The sequence below is a fragment of the Lactuca sativa genome, chromosome 2 (genome assembly GCF_002870075.4).
Source record: "Lactuca sativa cultivar Salinas chromosome 2, Lsat_Salinas_v11, whole genome shotgun sequence".
NCBI classification, from domain to species: domain Eukaryota; kingdom Viridiplantae; phylum Streptophyta; class Magnoliopsida; order Asterales; family Asteraceae; genus Lactuca; species Lactuca sativa.
In genome coordinates, this window is record NC_056624.2 from 219,319,654 (window position 1) to 219,334,619 (window position 14,966).

A 14,966-nucleotide genomic window follows, 5' to 3' on the forward strand; every position below is an offset into this window, starting at 1 on the left:
TGTGTTCTTTGGCGATAGAGAGTCGCGAAGGATACTCTAGCTCTCCTACTGGAAAACAAAACTCCCTACTGAATGACTAAGAGACAAAAGACCGACTCGCCCCGGAGTCAAATAATACCAATACATGTAAGGAGTTCACTAAGAACGCACCTAATCATAGGGACAAACATATAAGCATAGAACAGATATAATCAATAAGATAAAGGATAAAAACATACCAGCAACCACATCTGGTGCTATCCTGGCCTCCTCGGCTGTAAGCTGGAAGGCAGTTACTCGAGCCTTCGGAGGCTCTGCTCTACCCTGACCCCCGTCAGTAATCCTCAGTGTAGTCAGCATTGGAGCCTGCACCGTCCTGGCAGCGAGCAATAGACAGTTGGTCTTCACGTGACCAACCTGATCGCAGTGATAGCAGATCCTTATATCATGAACCGGGGCTGGCTGGCGGCAATCCCTCGCAAAGCGCCCCTCCTTGCCACATTTACAACAAGCAGTACTAGATCTGCAAACTCACTAATGGCCCTTCCCACACTTACCACAAGTGCGGCCATGCTGGCCCCCAGACCTAAAATCAGCGGTCTTAGGCCGTTTCGGCACAGGCTGTGATTGCGCCGAGGCTTGCCTCTGCTCCCACAACTCTAACTCGATCTCAAGCTCATGCCACCTAACGGCCTCCTATAACTCCAACAGTGTATCACAACGTTGGGTAGCAACAAACTGACGGATGTCAATCTTGAGCATGCTTAGATAACATGTCATCTGAGCCTTCTCAAAAGCAAACTCCAGGCAAAACATTGTCGTCACCGACTCCGTAAGCTGCCTAAAATACAAGAACTCATGTGCCAGACACTCGCGCTCAACCCGTGGAATGTAGCGAGTGCGGAACATATCCCCGAATTGATCCCAAGTAACCGTAGCTCTCTAATCATCAGTATACGATCATGTCATCATCCTACACCAATCCTTGGCTCCGGACCTCAGCAGGTTCAGAGCACACCTGACCTTCTGGTCAACATGACATGAGCAATTGAAAAAGCATCCATCTATGTCATACGACCACCTCATGGCTACAATCGGGTCCTGGATCCCATCAAAAGTTGGGGGCTTCATGTTATTGAAGTCTCGATATTGAAAAGCCTGGCTGGTCCCACTACCAGCGGCTGCTACGGCTACGGAGGCTGCAGCGGCAGCCGTCTCAGCAAGAGCTGCATAGCGCTTATCAAAGTACTCCACCATAGCGGTCTTGATTGACCCAAACATATCTAGCAACTCCGCCCGGAACAGAGTAGCAACCTCATTGTGCAGGATCTCTCGAATCCTGGCATCCAAGTCATCCGACGTCATCCGAAAAATGACTGTGGGCATTGCTAGTCCATCCTGACCGCCATCTCCTGATCCTGACCTGGATCCAGTCACAAATTGCCTCGTAATTACCATATTGAAAATATACCAGGAAGATATCAGACATTCCATATAATAACGGGGAACCAACTCCCAATAAAACCCTAGGGCTTGTGACTTCCTTGCTACCTATATGGGTCCTATGCTTTTAGTAGTACGAGTCATACTACCTTCCACACCTACCCATATTTGTCTCAAGTATCATCAAAACGCCCGAACAATATACATAAACATGGAAAACGCTCAATCTCACTCCTAGAGGAAGGCTAAATATCTCATAACCGGCCGACTGACCCCGCACAACTCACCCATGAAACTTCCACCAACCCTGCAGCGCTCATGTATGCTAGTCATACATAACGCTGGACCCTATAAAAGTCCGAATATCTGATCCAAACCTAAGCCCTTAATCAGACAAGAACATGAAATAAGGCCAAACTAAACATTATCGGACTATAAGATCTTAATTATGTACAACTATGATGCATACACTAAGCAACTATAGGAATGATGTCAATTTCATATAAAGAAATCCTAGGTTATCAGGCATCATATAATCAGGCAATTCTATCATGTAATTCTTGAAGATCCTGAGCCTATCACTAGCATGTTGTTCTAACATATCATAATATCAAATATTTGTATGGTATTTTGGGGTCTACTTACTGGCTCCGGCTAATCGTACACTCTACATCCTCCTTTAGTATTTTGAAACCATTTGAAAAGCATTTTGAAAATCTTTTTCCTTAGTTTGAGATTAGATTCACACGAGTGTTCCACCAATTCACTCAAACTAAGGCTCTAATACCAACTTGTAACATCCATTAAATTCAAGTTAATTTAAAACTTTTTAACCATTCAAAAATCATTAATTATTACAAAGTGTTTTCGCAATAGTTTCATGTCAGGGTATCCCAGAAATCAAAATCATAAAATATGAGGAGATGCACGATCACGCCTTCGCCTTCCCGCGATCATCTGAAGTACCTGAAACAAAATCCAAAATTGTATGCCCGAAGCTTAGTGAGTTCCCCCAAAATACCAACGCCATGCCAAGGCCCAAAACCAAATTCATTATCCAAAAGTCCATATATATAAGGCCCATCATTGGCCCAATTTTCCCAGTTGGGCCTCATTTTAAGATCTATGACCACTACTGGCCCAAAAGACATCTATTCAAAAAGCCCAACAAGGCCCATGTCAAACTATCCCAATAAGGTTCCTAATCCCAAAGCCCAACAGAGGGTATACGTGGGGCGTACTCCACTTTGTGTTGACCACCATCGGTGTGGTTGACTCAATACGGTGGGCGTACAGAAATTATGCGGGGCGTACGCAAGTTTTACCAAAACTCTAATAAGTGCTTAATGACTTAATCACTTAAGCCCAAACTCCAGATCCATCGACCAAATGTTCCTTAGAACCATAAAGTCTTGAACTTTAAGACTTTGAATGTCTAGAAAGTTCTTAATACATGGTCTTAACCCATTAAGACTGTCACACCCCAAAACCGGAACGGCGGAAATGTTCTGGGGTGGATGACGTCATGTCAAGTATCACAACACATGCATTATAGTAATCAAAGTACAACAAAACATTGCATTAATAGTAATAGTTTTACATGGTTACATTACAATACATCAAAGTGATACAAGTAATAGAATAAATACAGCGTGGTACTAAGCTATCTTCATCAACGACTCCTGGAATGTACCTGTCTAATGCTGACCTGAGAATACAAGTTATTTGAAAAGCGAGTATCAGCATTTTTACAAATGCTGGTGAGTTCATAAGTATTTAGTGGCATTTTATTCAAATAACTTTAATAAAAGTGGTAGCTTTCAAGTATACAGTGAAATAGAGTCCTTTCCAAAAAATCCTATATTTTCTATTTAAAAAGCAGTCTTCTACCAAGAATGGTCAGAGTTATGTGGTAAAAAGGTAGTTTTCCCTTAATCGCTATCATTATCAAAATACAGAATTTGATTATTAAGAAAGCAGGAGAATTCAGGGAAATAACGTATGCCTCAGCAGTGAGGACTGCTGACTAAGGCAAGGGAATCATAGACTCCAGGAGAGTATCGAACGAACGACACGCCTGGTTCCGTCTAACAAATGGAGACACAGACCCCAGAAGGTACCCAATGAAAGGTACAACTGGTAAGGTCTAAAACAGTAAATACAGACCGCAGACAGTATCAAATGAAAGATACATCTTGCAAGGTCGAAACAGAGAATACAGACCGCAGACAGTATCAAATGAAAGATACAACTTGCAAGGTCTAAAACAGTGTGACTCTGAGAATGAGTTTCCCAGCATACAATGTAAATTGCTGGTGAAATATCGTTACCTTAAGGCCATGAATTATAAGGCAACCTGGGATACTCGTAACCATACTAACCGACACTAGAGTACCAGACACCCTACAAGCATCTAGAGAATATGACATTTGTCACCCCTTAGCTTGGTAGGCCGTGGACTGTAGCTAGCAGTCAGGGTGCGGGGGTGTCAACCCCGTATAGATCTATACACACAATGTCCGCTCTCCCTACAGGAGACTCTGGTTACCAACTAGACGACGGAGAAGGCCGTGTCCTGAAGATGCATCCCAAATAGTGGGTAGAGACTTCCAAATAGTGGGTTTCTAATGTAAGTGTTGAACTAGAGGTAGAGACTCATAACTGAACTGACCGAAGTAAACCCATATGTCTATGCTTGTGTACATAGTATATAACTAATGAATCAAATGACCTTCGGATGGACATCCGATCCCACCAGACCACATCTCAACGAAGAAAAGGAAATAGGGCGGACAAGCCTTCCTAAGTCCTTCAATCATTATTTATATGTATCTATACAAGCACAGACATACATCTAACTACGCTTGAGTGTGTATCAAGTGGAATCATATCGTGAAGTATAAGTGTACAGTGTGGAATAACCGACTTGTGAAGTATAAGTGTACAGTGGAATATCCGAGTCATGAAGTATAAGTGTACAGTGGAATATCCGAGTCGTGAAGTATAAGTGTACAGTGGAATATCCAAGTCGTGAAGTATAAGCGTATAGTGGAATATCCGAGTCGTGAAGTATAAGCGTACAGCGTGGGACAATCGAATCGTGAAGTATAAGTGTATCACGAAGTGGAAACGACAACTGGTAAAGTAAAAGCGTCTATCATGTATAAGTGGCTACAAGTATAAGCGATATAGAGACAATAACCGGTATAAGCGTATCACGAAGGAAATGCGTATTCAAGTAGGAGTTTTAAATAAGTAAAAGTGAAGCAGCAGTAACTAACAAGTAAAAGTATACGTCGTGAAAGGGAACTTCGATGAAAACCTTGGAAAAACCTTTAAACTCCGGGAAAATCACATTTGGTATTCCTTGGTAAAATACGTTTGAAAAACTTTATAAATCCTTGGAACCTTTATAAACCAGTTTAAAATGAATTTAGATAAAACAGTATAAGTAAGAGTTTTGAAACAAATGAAAACCTTTTTGAATCCATCATAGTATCCTACTCGGTAAAACAGTGTACAGTGTGGTAAAATCTTGTGCATGCGGGTTATCAATCACATATGATTGACATGATAACTGGCATGTTTAACTTGTATTCCCCCCCCCCCCTATAAAACGTATAAAAACATTTAAAAGGTTCGTTCAGGGGTATGAACTCACCTGGCGTAAGTGGATCCGACGAAGGTGCCAGTTGGGTGCTCGGTGTCAAGTAAAGACTTGGACACACTTAGTGACCTATTTAACATATGATAACATATGTTTACATACAATTAGTACATATAATACTAATTAAACAAGTATACGCACCCTAAAGAGCGAAAACACCTTGGTTAAGTGTTTGGGGTGTCCCGGGTAACAACTAAGGGCTCAAATGGCTTAGGAATGGAGTTTACTCTCCGAGAGTAAACTCTCAATACCATGTTTACGGCCCAGGGACTACTCACCATGAGTTTACGGCCGTAAACTCATGGTGATGGGTTCTAGTTTGTTTTAAAGCTTCAATCTTGATAATGGGATTTTTCTAGGTCCAATCCCAAAAGGCATGAGTGAGTTTAAGGTCTTTAAGGGCATCATAATGGAGTTTACGGCCCAGGGACAACTCCTAAGGGATTTTATGACCGTAAACTCTTATTCTTTGAGTTTAGTGAAGTTTCAAGCCCTTATATCACTTCTAGTATTTTATAATGAGGTATGAGGCCATTTGGGGGAATTAAAACTACCTTTTTGGCATGTTTAGGGGTGTTTACGGCCTTGGTACATGCCTGGCCGTAAACTCCCTTTACTCCCTCAAATCTTAGTGTTTAAATGATCTAAACCCTAAATAGCAAGTCCCTTAATTATGTCTTAAGCCTAAGAGTGGTTTGGGAGTGTTTTTGGGGCATTTTGACAAGGTTTAGAGGTGTTTACGGCCTAAGCATGTGCTTGGGCCGTAAAATCTCTTTTATGCCTCATTTTGATTGTTTTAAATGATCAAACACTCCTAGGCTAAATCCCCAATCAGTTTCCAAGCCTTTAGGGACATTTTGGGGTCATTTTGGCCTTGATTAAGGGGTTTACGGCCTAAGGAGGATCTTAGGCCGTAAACTCCATTCTAACAGCTTCTAAGTCCGATTTTTAAGCTATAAACACGAATCATAATGTTTAGAACAAGCTAGGATAAGTGGACTTATGATTTGGAAGCGTTTGGGTGCGGTTTTGAGTCGAAAACGAGTCTAGAGAGACGGGGCTTTTGGTCGCACCCGATTTAGTGGCCGTGAAAATAAGAACTAACTTTTTCCAATTAAATGGAAATGTGTATTACAAGTTTTTATTTCTCTTATCACGACTTAACGACATAAAGATATAAATAAATGAAACATTTATTTATTTGACGACCTCTAATTACGGAACTTTTATACAATGGAATATTCTGTTAACGGTAACGGGGTAATGTAACGGAATAACTTTGGGTTGTCACAAAGACCTTTCTACTACATGCATGGGACACTTTTAGCCATTGGGACACCATTTTTATCACCTAGGACCATTTCTAGGGTCTAAAAGGACAACTTATTTCGGTCAAAACATAACATGCACCAACTTGGGACTTTTGGGACAAGAAATGGTTTTCATAAAGCTAATATGGCAAGATCTACATCATACAAGCATAAAGGTTGGAGCTTTTTACCTCCTGGAGCTTCTAGAGCACAAAGAAACCTCAGATCTACAAGGTTATCTTCCTTTTCCAACTTCTTGATGCAACACCTTCTTCTCCAACTACTCAAGACACACACTTTTAGCTCACCCACTCAAGAAAGGGGGTTAGGGTTTGGGGAAAACATCTCAAAACTATGGAGGCTGAGACGATGGAGGGTTTTGAGCTCATAAGGACGTTTATATAGCACCCAAACCCTAAATATTAAGGTTTCCATCTGTGGTGAGTACGCTTAGCGTACTAGGGCGCGCCTAGTACGCTCAACGTTCCTTATGTATGCTTAGCGTACTCGTCTTGTTCTCAAAGATGAAACTTTAGCCCCTAGGCTTCTCATGGCTCGACTCTTCCAACCCCAGGGACTACAAATGAAAAATTAATAATAAAAGAGAGGATTCAGAAATACCTGCAAATCTTGGGATGTTACAGTATGGTAAGCATAACTCACTTACAGGGGGTTTAGCGAGATGTGCAGACAGAATTTATGAGCCGAAAGCTCTTCTCCTCGGGGCTTTCCGACGCTCCGGGCTTCGCTACTAACACCTAGGGAGTGCTAGAGAAAAGGTCTTAGGAACTTGGGGGGTTTGGGAGAGAATGGAGTTGAAAGATGTGAAGAATAGTGATTTTTGGCTCTATTTATAGGTTGTTTAGGGGCCTCTCACGTCGTGAGACATGCCTCTCATGTCGTGAGTCTTGCATAGGCACCAAAGCCTCGCCTGGTGCTGACACGTGGCGCGAGACGCAGGTAAAATATTCAATCTTACAAAATTCGTAACTTTCACATACAAGCTCCGTTTTTTACATTCTTTATATCCACACATATGTATTGACAAGATATACAACTTTTCTTTTGATCCCATTGTCTAATTCTCAGTCGATTTTAAATTTAACGGTCTGAGAAGATTACATTGTTAACGACTGTGTAAAATTCATAACTTGTACATACGGACTCCGTTTTCGACTGTCTTTTTATCTTTGAACTCCTATTAATGAGATCTTCAATTCTAATGTCTATCATTTTGGCTAAAAAATTGACCGATCTAAAATTCAATTTCTGAGTTGTATACCGCTACGCTGAAACTTCGAAAAATCATAACTTCCTCTTGTGAAGTAAGATTTTGACGTTATCTATATGCACTCTCGGTTTAACGAATACTATGAATTTAGTTTAGATTTCAAAGGGGAAAAATTAATTTATCAAAAATTCATTTTCTACGTTACGCAGAGTCGTGCCGGTTTAATCATGAAACTTCGATGGGTCATAACTTCTTTGTTATAAGTCGGATTTCAGCGTTTTTTATATGTAGTATGTACGGAATCCTTGTGACATATACTAAAACTTTTCTAAATAATCTTCTATCAAAAAGTCACTTTTTACGTTTATTCTTTCTAAATTGACAAGCCCGAATCTGCGGGCGTTACAATAACACGTTTCCATGGAAACACGACTCAATAGGAGAAAGGAACAAATGGGATCAAGCTTTTGATCATTGTATGGTCAATTTAAAAAAAAATTAATATATTTACTTACAAATACATACCATTTTAACCAAATTTATTCACATCATTCTTTACATTCTCTATATTTTATACAATTTCAATACCTCTTCAAAACAAAAATTTGGATCCATTCAAGTCGTCTGAACATGATGATGATTATATGTTCATCAACATGATGTACAAGTATTACAATAATGAGCTACTATATGCATATGTAGCCCTTGTACTAACAAAATGTACAATGGTAAACATAAATCGTGATGAAGGAAATGAATGTCTATTTCGTAATTACTTTGCGGATAATTGTGTCTACCAGTCAAAGGATTCAAAAGAAGGTTTTGTTTGAGTAGGAATATGTTTGTACGGATAGTCAACGCCTTGGAAAGGAAGTATTGTTTCTTTCACTTTTATACATATTAGTTATATCTTTATATAAAAAAAAATACATATTTTTACCTATTAAATATATGTTTAAGTATTGTTGTCCAATTGAGATGTGATGCTAGAGATAGGCAGGGATTCACAGGATTGTAGAAATGTGTTGCGGCAATTTGTTTGATGGCTTATGGGGAGTCACCTGAGTCCATTGACAACTATATGAGGATGTTTGAAAGAACTACAAGAGAAAGTGTGTATAGATTGTCAAAATGTGTTGTTGAAACATTTGCCAATGTTTATTTTCAGAAACCTTCATTGGATGATATGCAAGAACTATATGCAACACATGAAGAAAGACATGGTTTTCCCTGTATGCTTAGAAGCATTAATTTTACACATTAGAAATGGAGACATTATCCCCAGGAATGGAGAGGGCACTGTGCAAGTAGTCATCATGGAGCGCCTTTGTTGGTATTAGACGTTGTTGCTTCCTGAGATTTGTGGATTTGGCATGATTTTTTCGTGTCTTCGAGTTCCAACAACGACATCAATGTTCTTTATCAATCACCAATATGCAACGATTTGGTGTCAGAAAAGTCACCGGGTGCTCCTTTCATAGTGAACAGAAACAAATATAAGTTTGGGTATTATCTTACGGGTGGAATATATCATGCGTATTCCACATTCTTGAAGTCATTCCCACACCTAGTGGAACCAAGAGAAAAATTCTTCAAGAGAAGACAAGAATCAACATGTAAGGATGTGGAACGTGTTTTTGGAGTTCTAAAGTCGAAGTGGCAAATAGTAGAACATACAGCATGGCCATTTGAGTTAGAAACTCTATGATATATTATGTATGCATGTATCATAATGCATAACATGGTAGTGGAAGATAAATGATGGAATATTGCACACTATATGCCAATGGAGTCCATAAACATTCAATTTGAAACAAGAACAACATAATATTTTCATAGAGTGGTTGATATTCAAGACATACAAAAACACATGCAACTTTGAGAAGACTTTGCGGGTCATATATATGATGGTAACGGTGATAATAAATAGTGTATCTAGAAAAAAATTATGTATTTTTTTGTCTTGTAATGTATTTTCTTCAATTAAAATATTATGGTTTTTAAACAGTATGTTTTATTTAAATAGTATGTTTTTTAAAATTATTTTTTTTAGAATTATTAAAAAAAAGAAACTGAAAAAAATGATGACATGGAAATATTTTGGTGTATAACATGGTGACCATTTCCTACAATAGTGTTATAACATGGAGGGTGATGTGGCATGTGAGGTGACATCTTATTGGTGTTATAACATGGTAACCATACCCACCAGCCTCAATTAGCGTCATGAACACGTGAATAATTTATGTTCCAGTAAGCTTCTTCTACGACGTGCTTGATTCTACTTTCTATCCTTGCGACACCTCTTATCCTCTATATCACCTTCGCTTCCTCTTTTATCATACTCTTTAACCATAAATCACCAACTTTCACTTTTCAATCTCAATCAACTTATTACTCGTTACTTAATGTTTTGAAGAAAGAAAGAGAAATCGACATAGATATATAATGTGAGAAAGGGGATAGAAACAATAGTATTAGAAATTCCGGAGGGATATGAAGACCAAAAAAGCTTCAACAACGACGGTGGATGTGTAGGAAACTGGCTTCAACAACAGTAGGGTCATAGTGGATGGATGGTTTCTTTTGGCAACATGATTCCATCTTTTTTTCTCTTAAATTTACAGTCTTCAGGTCATTTTGAATCTATATCGCTTTCTTGCGACATATTTGTCACTTCCCTTTTACAACATCCTTTCGTTTATGGCTTAGTTTTCTTACATATGTTAGTATGTCTTATAGGTGTTCGATCAAAATTATGTTTGAAGTGTTAAATCCTACAGTTTGTTATCTATAGTTTATTATAAACTTATTATTGAATATCATATAAATTAGTCGCATCTGGCCCAAGTATGTATGATCTTGCAGTTGACATAAATGATGAGGTAGAACAATCGACTTATGGGAGTAAGAAGATGAAACTGTTAGTGTTAGTTAGAGTGTTTAAAGTCATTAATTAATTGGTAATATGTCTAATAATAATATGGTCATTTTGTGTTTCCCTCATAACTCAATTAAGCAATAAGGAATTAGGAGAAAATGAGTTATTAATTTATTATGAATTAATAAATTAATTAGAAATTGTTTTGGAATTAACTAAATAGTTTTAATTAATTAAATGGATTGAATATTTATTAATTCATTAATAATTAATTGGAATATTTCAGAACCTTCCAGAATAAAAAAATGGATCGATTTATCTAGTGATAAAAGAATATGGACTAATTCAAATACGGATAACGATTTTCCTTGGAGATTTAAATTAAACGGGAAACTATAAATGGAGTACTAATAGTCAAACCATGACATTATGTTTTTGTCTCTAGAAATTCATCCACCTCTCCCCTCCCTCTCATATCTATGAAATCTATAACCCTTTTAGGGTTATTGAGATTTTTTTATATATATCCACTGTTAGATGTCATTATATGCATCTTTTCTATTAGTATTTATTAGTATTTTATATCACGTTTTATAGTTTTACATATGTATTACTGTAAATAATGGTCAACTCATATTTTTCACCAGAGTTCGTGTATTGCTCATATTTTTATGTTATTTTCAAGTATTGTGAGTAGGGCAATATTCTAGAAGCAACCTGGATGCATTTTTGGAGCTTAATGACATTAAAACACCTTAGGAAAATAGAAGATGGATTAAAAATATGCCTTTTGGAGCTTAATGTCGTTAAAACACATGAGGAAGATGGAAGATGTATTAAAAACAGTCGAAACTAAAATTTTCGGGTTAGAATTGGGCATTTTTGCAATTACGTGATGGTAGCGAAAAAACACTATCGCAACGAAAAAACACAATCGTGTTTCCATCTCATAAATTTTTCTAACCATTTTTTGGATCATTTGTGGACCTCGAAGTGAAAACACGATCGTGTTTCTATCCCAGGGATTTTATGAAGTTGAAAATTTGATTTTTAGAACCTCAAATGCAAAACATGATCATAATGGTTGTGTTTATGAAAAAACACGATCATGTGTTTGCCCAAAAGTCATAAAAAGGTATCCTACTTCATTAAAAGGCGGTCCGTAATATTTTCTTAATTTTCCATATTTTCAAAAAATTGTGTCTGTAAGCCCTGGAATCTCTATCTGACAATACCAACTACCTATAAATACAAGATTTGCAACAAACTAGCCAAAGGATAAGGGATTTAAAAAAGACATTACAAATATATTTTATTCTATATTTATCGTTAATATATACAAATCTTAACAATTGAGGAAAATGATGAATATGGAATAAGTGGGTCGCTATCAACATAAACTTATTGGTTGAGGAACTTGTCACATTGAAGATATTATCAATCATACAGGTGATGAACAAAATGCAACAAATATTGATATTTTTAGTGTTATGAGCATATTTTAGTGTGATTATTATTGTTCTCGAGATAGGTGGGATTCAGATAGTTAACTTAACCATCTGAGACTGGAGATACGGGGTACACATTCGGAGTGTTAAATGTGAACTCGGGTAAATAGGGGTCCGATGGTAGCGCCCCTGGGTACGGGTTTCTAAGGGGCAGCGCCCCGAAACCAGAACGGATTTCTATATAAAGAAATAGTTCGACCATATATTTTCCCACCAAAAACCCACCGATGACATCATGGTGATGTATGCTTCGGTTATGTCCTAAAACTACTCTTTTGGCGCCATTTTGGTGTAACCACTTTTCGCTCCTTGTATAAATGCAAGGTAATTATTCAAGAAAAGGGTTGATCATTCACACATAAGAAATTGATCATTATCAATCTTTCTATCTCTCAAGAATACATAACATCACAAGGTATTATGTGTTTAAGGTTTAGATTAGGCCTGTAATCCAAATCAGATTTCATGGATTATCCGAGTTCAAAATTCATATATCCCATGCTATAAGAGACGAAGTACATATTTCAGAAAGTGATATAATCACGATCCAAACAATATCCAAGCATTATTGTTATTGTGAATCTTTATTTTCTAAAAACATGACTTCATTACATAATAATTATCATGATTTTATTAACTAGGTCGGTAATAGGCACCTTCTCACATTCACGATGATGTGGAACGTGTATGCAGGGAATTTGAAGTTGATTTCATGAGCCAACATGATGCTGATACATATTAGAGGATAATCGGGGGGCCAAAATGACTTCAAGTGGTGTTGCTTTGCCTATAGTCAGTCCCAAGCTTTCCGTCATGTCAACAGGTTGGTTTGATGGTTTTTTGAGGACAAACTGTTGAATCAAGCTAGCTAGCGCTAAACTCACAGCCTGGAGGGCAAAAGAAACACCAGGGCACATTCTTCTACCACTACCAAAAGGAAGCAATTCATAATGGTTTCCCTTGACATCGATACCCTTGTGACTAGTCAAGAATCTCTCAGGCCTAAATTCAAGAGGCTCTGACCAAATTTTAGGGTCACGTTGCATCTTATAGAGATTTACCAACAGACGAGTGCCTTTTGGAATATTGTATCCATCAACAATGCAGTCCTCGAGTGACTCATGAGGAACTGAGAGTGGTCCAGCTGGGTATAAGCGGAATGTTTCTTTGATGATGGCATCCAGGTAGACTAAGTTCTTCAAATCCGACTCCTCCACCAGCCTGTCCCTTCCAACATGCTCATCGATTTCATTTTGGGCAGTTTCTAATGCTTTTGGGTTGTTGAGCAACAATGCCAAAGCCCATGTTAATGTCAAAGATGTGGTGTCCACGCCTGCTACTAGGAGTTGCTGCATGCATGCGAAATGGAATTTAGTTTAATTACAACGTTCTTATATCTAAAAGATCTTCGAAAAGTACATTCACTTACTTGACATGTGGATTTGATAATTGTATCATGGTCAAACCCCGGGAATGCTTCTTTAGAAGCACCTTGAAGAATGGAAATTAGCACATCTATGAAATCTTGGTTGCCTTCATGTTGCAGTGAAGAGTTACTATTCATTTTGTGTTCCTTTAACCACCCGTCAAAGATATCGTCCAAATCTCCCGCTGTCTTCTTCATGGCTTTTATGTAGCCACCCACATCGAAACACCTGAGATAAGGGATAAAATCAGAAGCCACAAATGCCCCCATTAACTCGAAGAACTTTTTTACAATGCTCTGAAATCGAACGCCTTCTTCATCCTTTGGCGAAAACCTCTTCCCGGAAATAATTCTAACCATAATGTTTACTACAAAATTTCCAAACCACTGACCCATATCCACCCTCAACACATCTGAACTCTTTACCGAAACATCATATAAATCTGTGATGGATGCTCTAAGTTCTGAAGCTCGAATATGCCCAAGCATTTCAACTCGTCGTTGAGAAAGAACCTCGAGCGTTACCATCTTGCGTATTTGTCGCCAATACTCGCCATATGGAGTAAAGCCGAACATGGCATAATCATAAGCCATGAGTTTTACTGCCTCTGCTTTCGGTCGACTTGCAAAGGCCTTGTCGTTTGTTGTAAAGCACTCCTTAGCTATAGCCCCGTCACTCACCACCAAAGTTTGATGAACACCGAGGTTGATGGTGAAGATAGGGCCATGTTCTTCTACCATGTCACCTAAAACCTTGTGAGGTAGCTCAGGTCCACCTAGAAGATGTAGGTGCCCGATTATAGGCCATCCCCCTTTTGCTTGTGGTGGATTTCGGTTCTTCCCTGTCGTTGCCTTCTTTTTGCGTAGGGTATGGAGTAAGAAAACTAGTACTACAACAGAAGAAAAGATGGATGTAACAATTGTTGAAGACGAGAGATGCAACTCCATCGCTGTGTGAGCGGCTGCAATAATTGTGGAAGACGAGAGATAGAGTTCCAACTCACTGCTTGGTTATGTGTAATTGTATATGTGTGCGCGCAATCCAAAAATATTTAAAATATTGTGAACCATACAAGATTCTTTTTTTAAATTCATTTTTTATCCCTTCTAAGTTACATTTATTTATACATATTCGTTTATTTCTAATATTTAATTAAAAGCTAGAGATTATGTGTAACAGATTATATTATTACAAAAATTGCTCAATACTTTCAAATTGAAATCAATATCAAGTATATTATAACGTCATCAAATTACAAAATTAATTAAAAAATATTAAGCAAACCAAAAATACAAACAGGAAAGATTTAAATTTGTTATGTTTAATTTGCATAGATTATTTAATATTTACTTAAATCTTTCAGGTATAAATTAAACATATAATCTTTCTTTGTATATCTTGTATCTTTGTAAGTATTATATGGCCATATCCGTTTTCCGTTGTTTTTTGTGGATTTAAAATTTCGAAAAAAAAAAATAAAAAGAGTTATTATATTTTTTGAGTAACGATTTATTACAGGT

The 14,966-nt window shown here is 37.8% G+C and overlaps 1 protein-coding gene across 1 annotated transcript; it reads right to left on the reverse strand.

The window, feature by feature from the left end:
* Positions 1 to 12,602: 12,602 nt before the first annotated feature.
* Positions 12,603 to 14,462, reverse strand: LOC111901298 (cytochrome P450 CYP82D47). Its single transcript, XM_023897152.3, has 2 exons — positions 13,449 to 14,462; positions 12,603 to 13,368 (listed from the first exon to the last, which is right to left on the reverse strand). The coding sequence occupies exons 1-2, from the start codon at positions 14,391 to 14,393 to the stop codon at positions 12,730 to 12,732; spliced, it is 1,584 nt and encodes a 527-aa protein (XP_023752920.1). The 5' UTR covers positions 14,394 to 14,462; the 3' UTR covers positions 12,603 to 12,729.
* Positions 14,463 to 14,966: the final 504 nt, after the last annotated feature.

Coding starts and splice junctions, on each gene's coding strand:
- LOC111901298 (XM_023897152.3), bottom strand. CDS start 14,393: ATGGAGTTGCATCTCTCGTCTTCAACAATTGTTACATCCATCTTTTCT. Junction 13,369..13,448: donor TTATCAAATCCACATGTCAA/GTAAGTGAATGT, acceptor GCATGCATGCAG/CAACTCCTAGTAGCAGGCGT.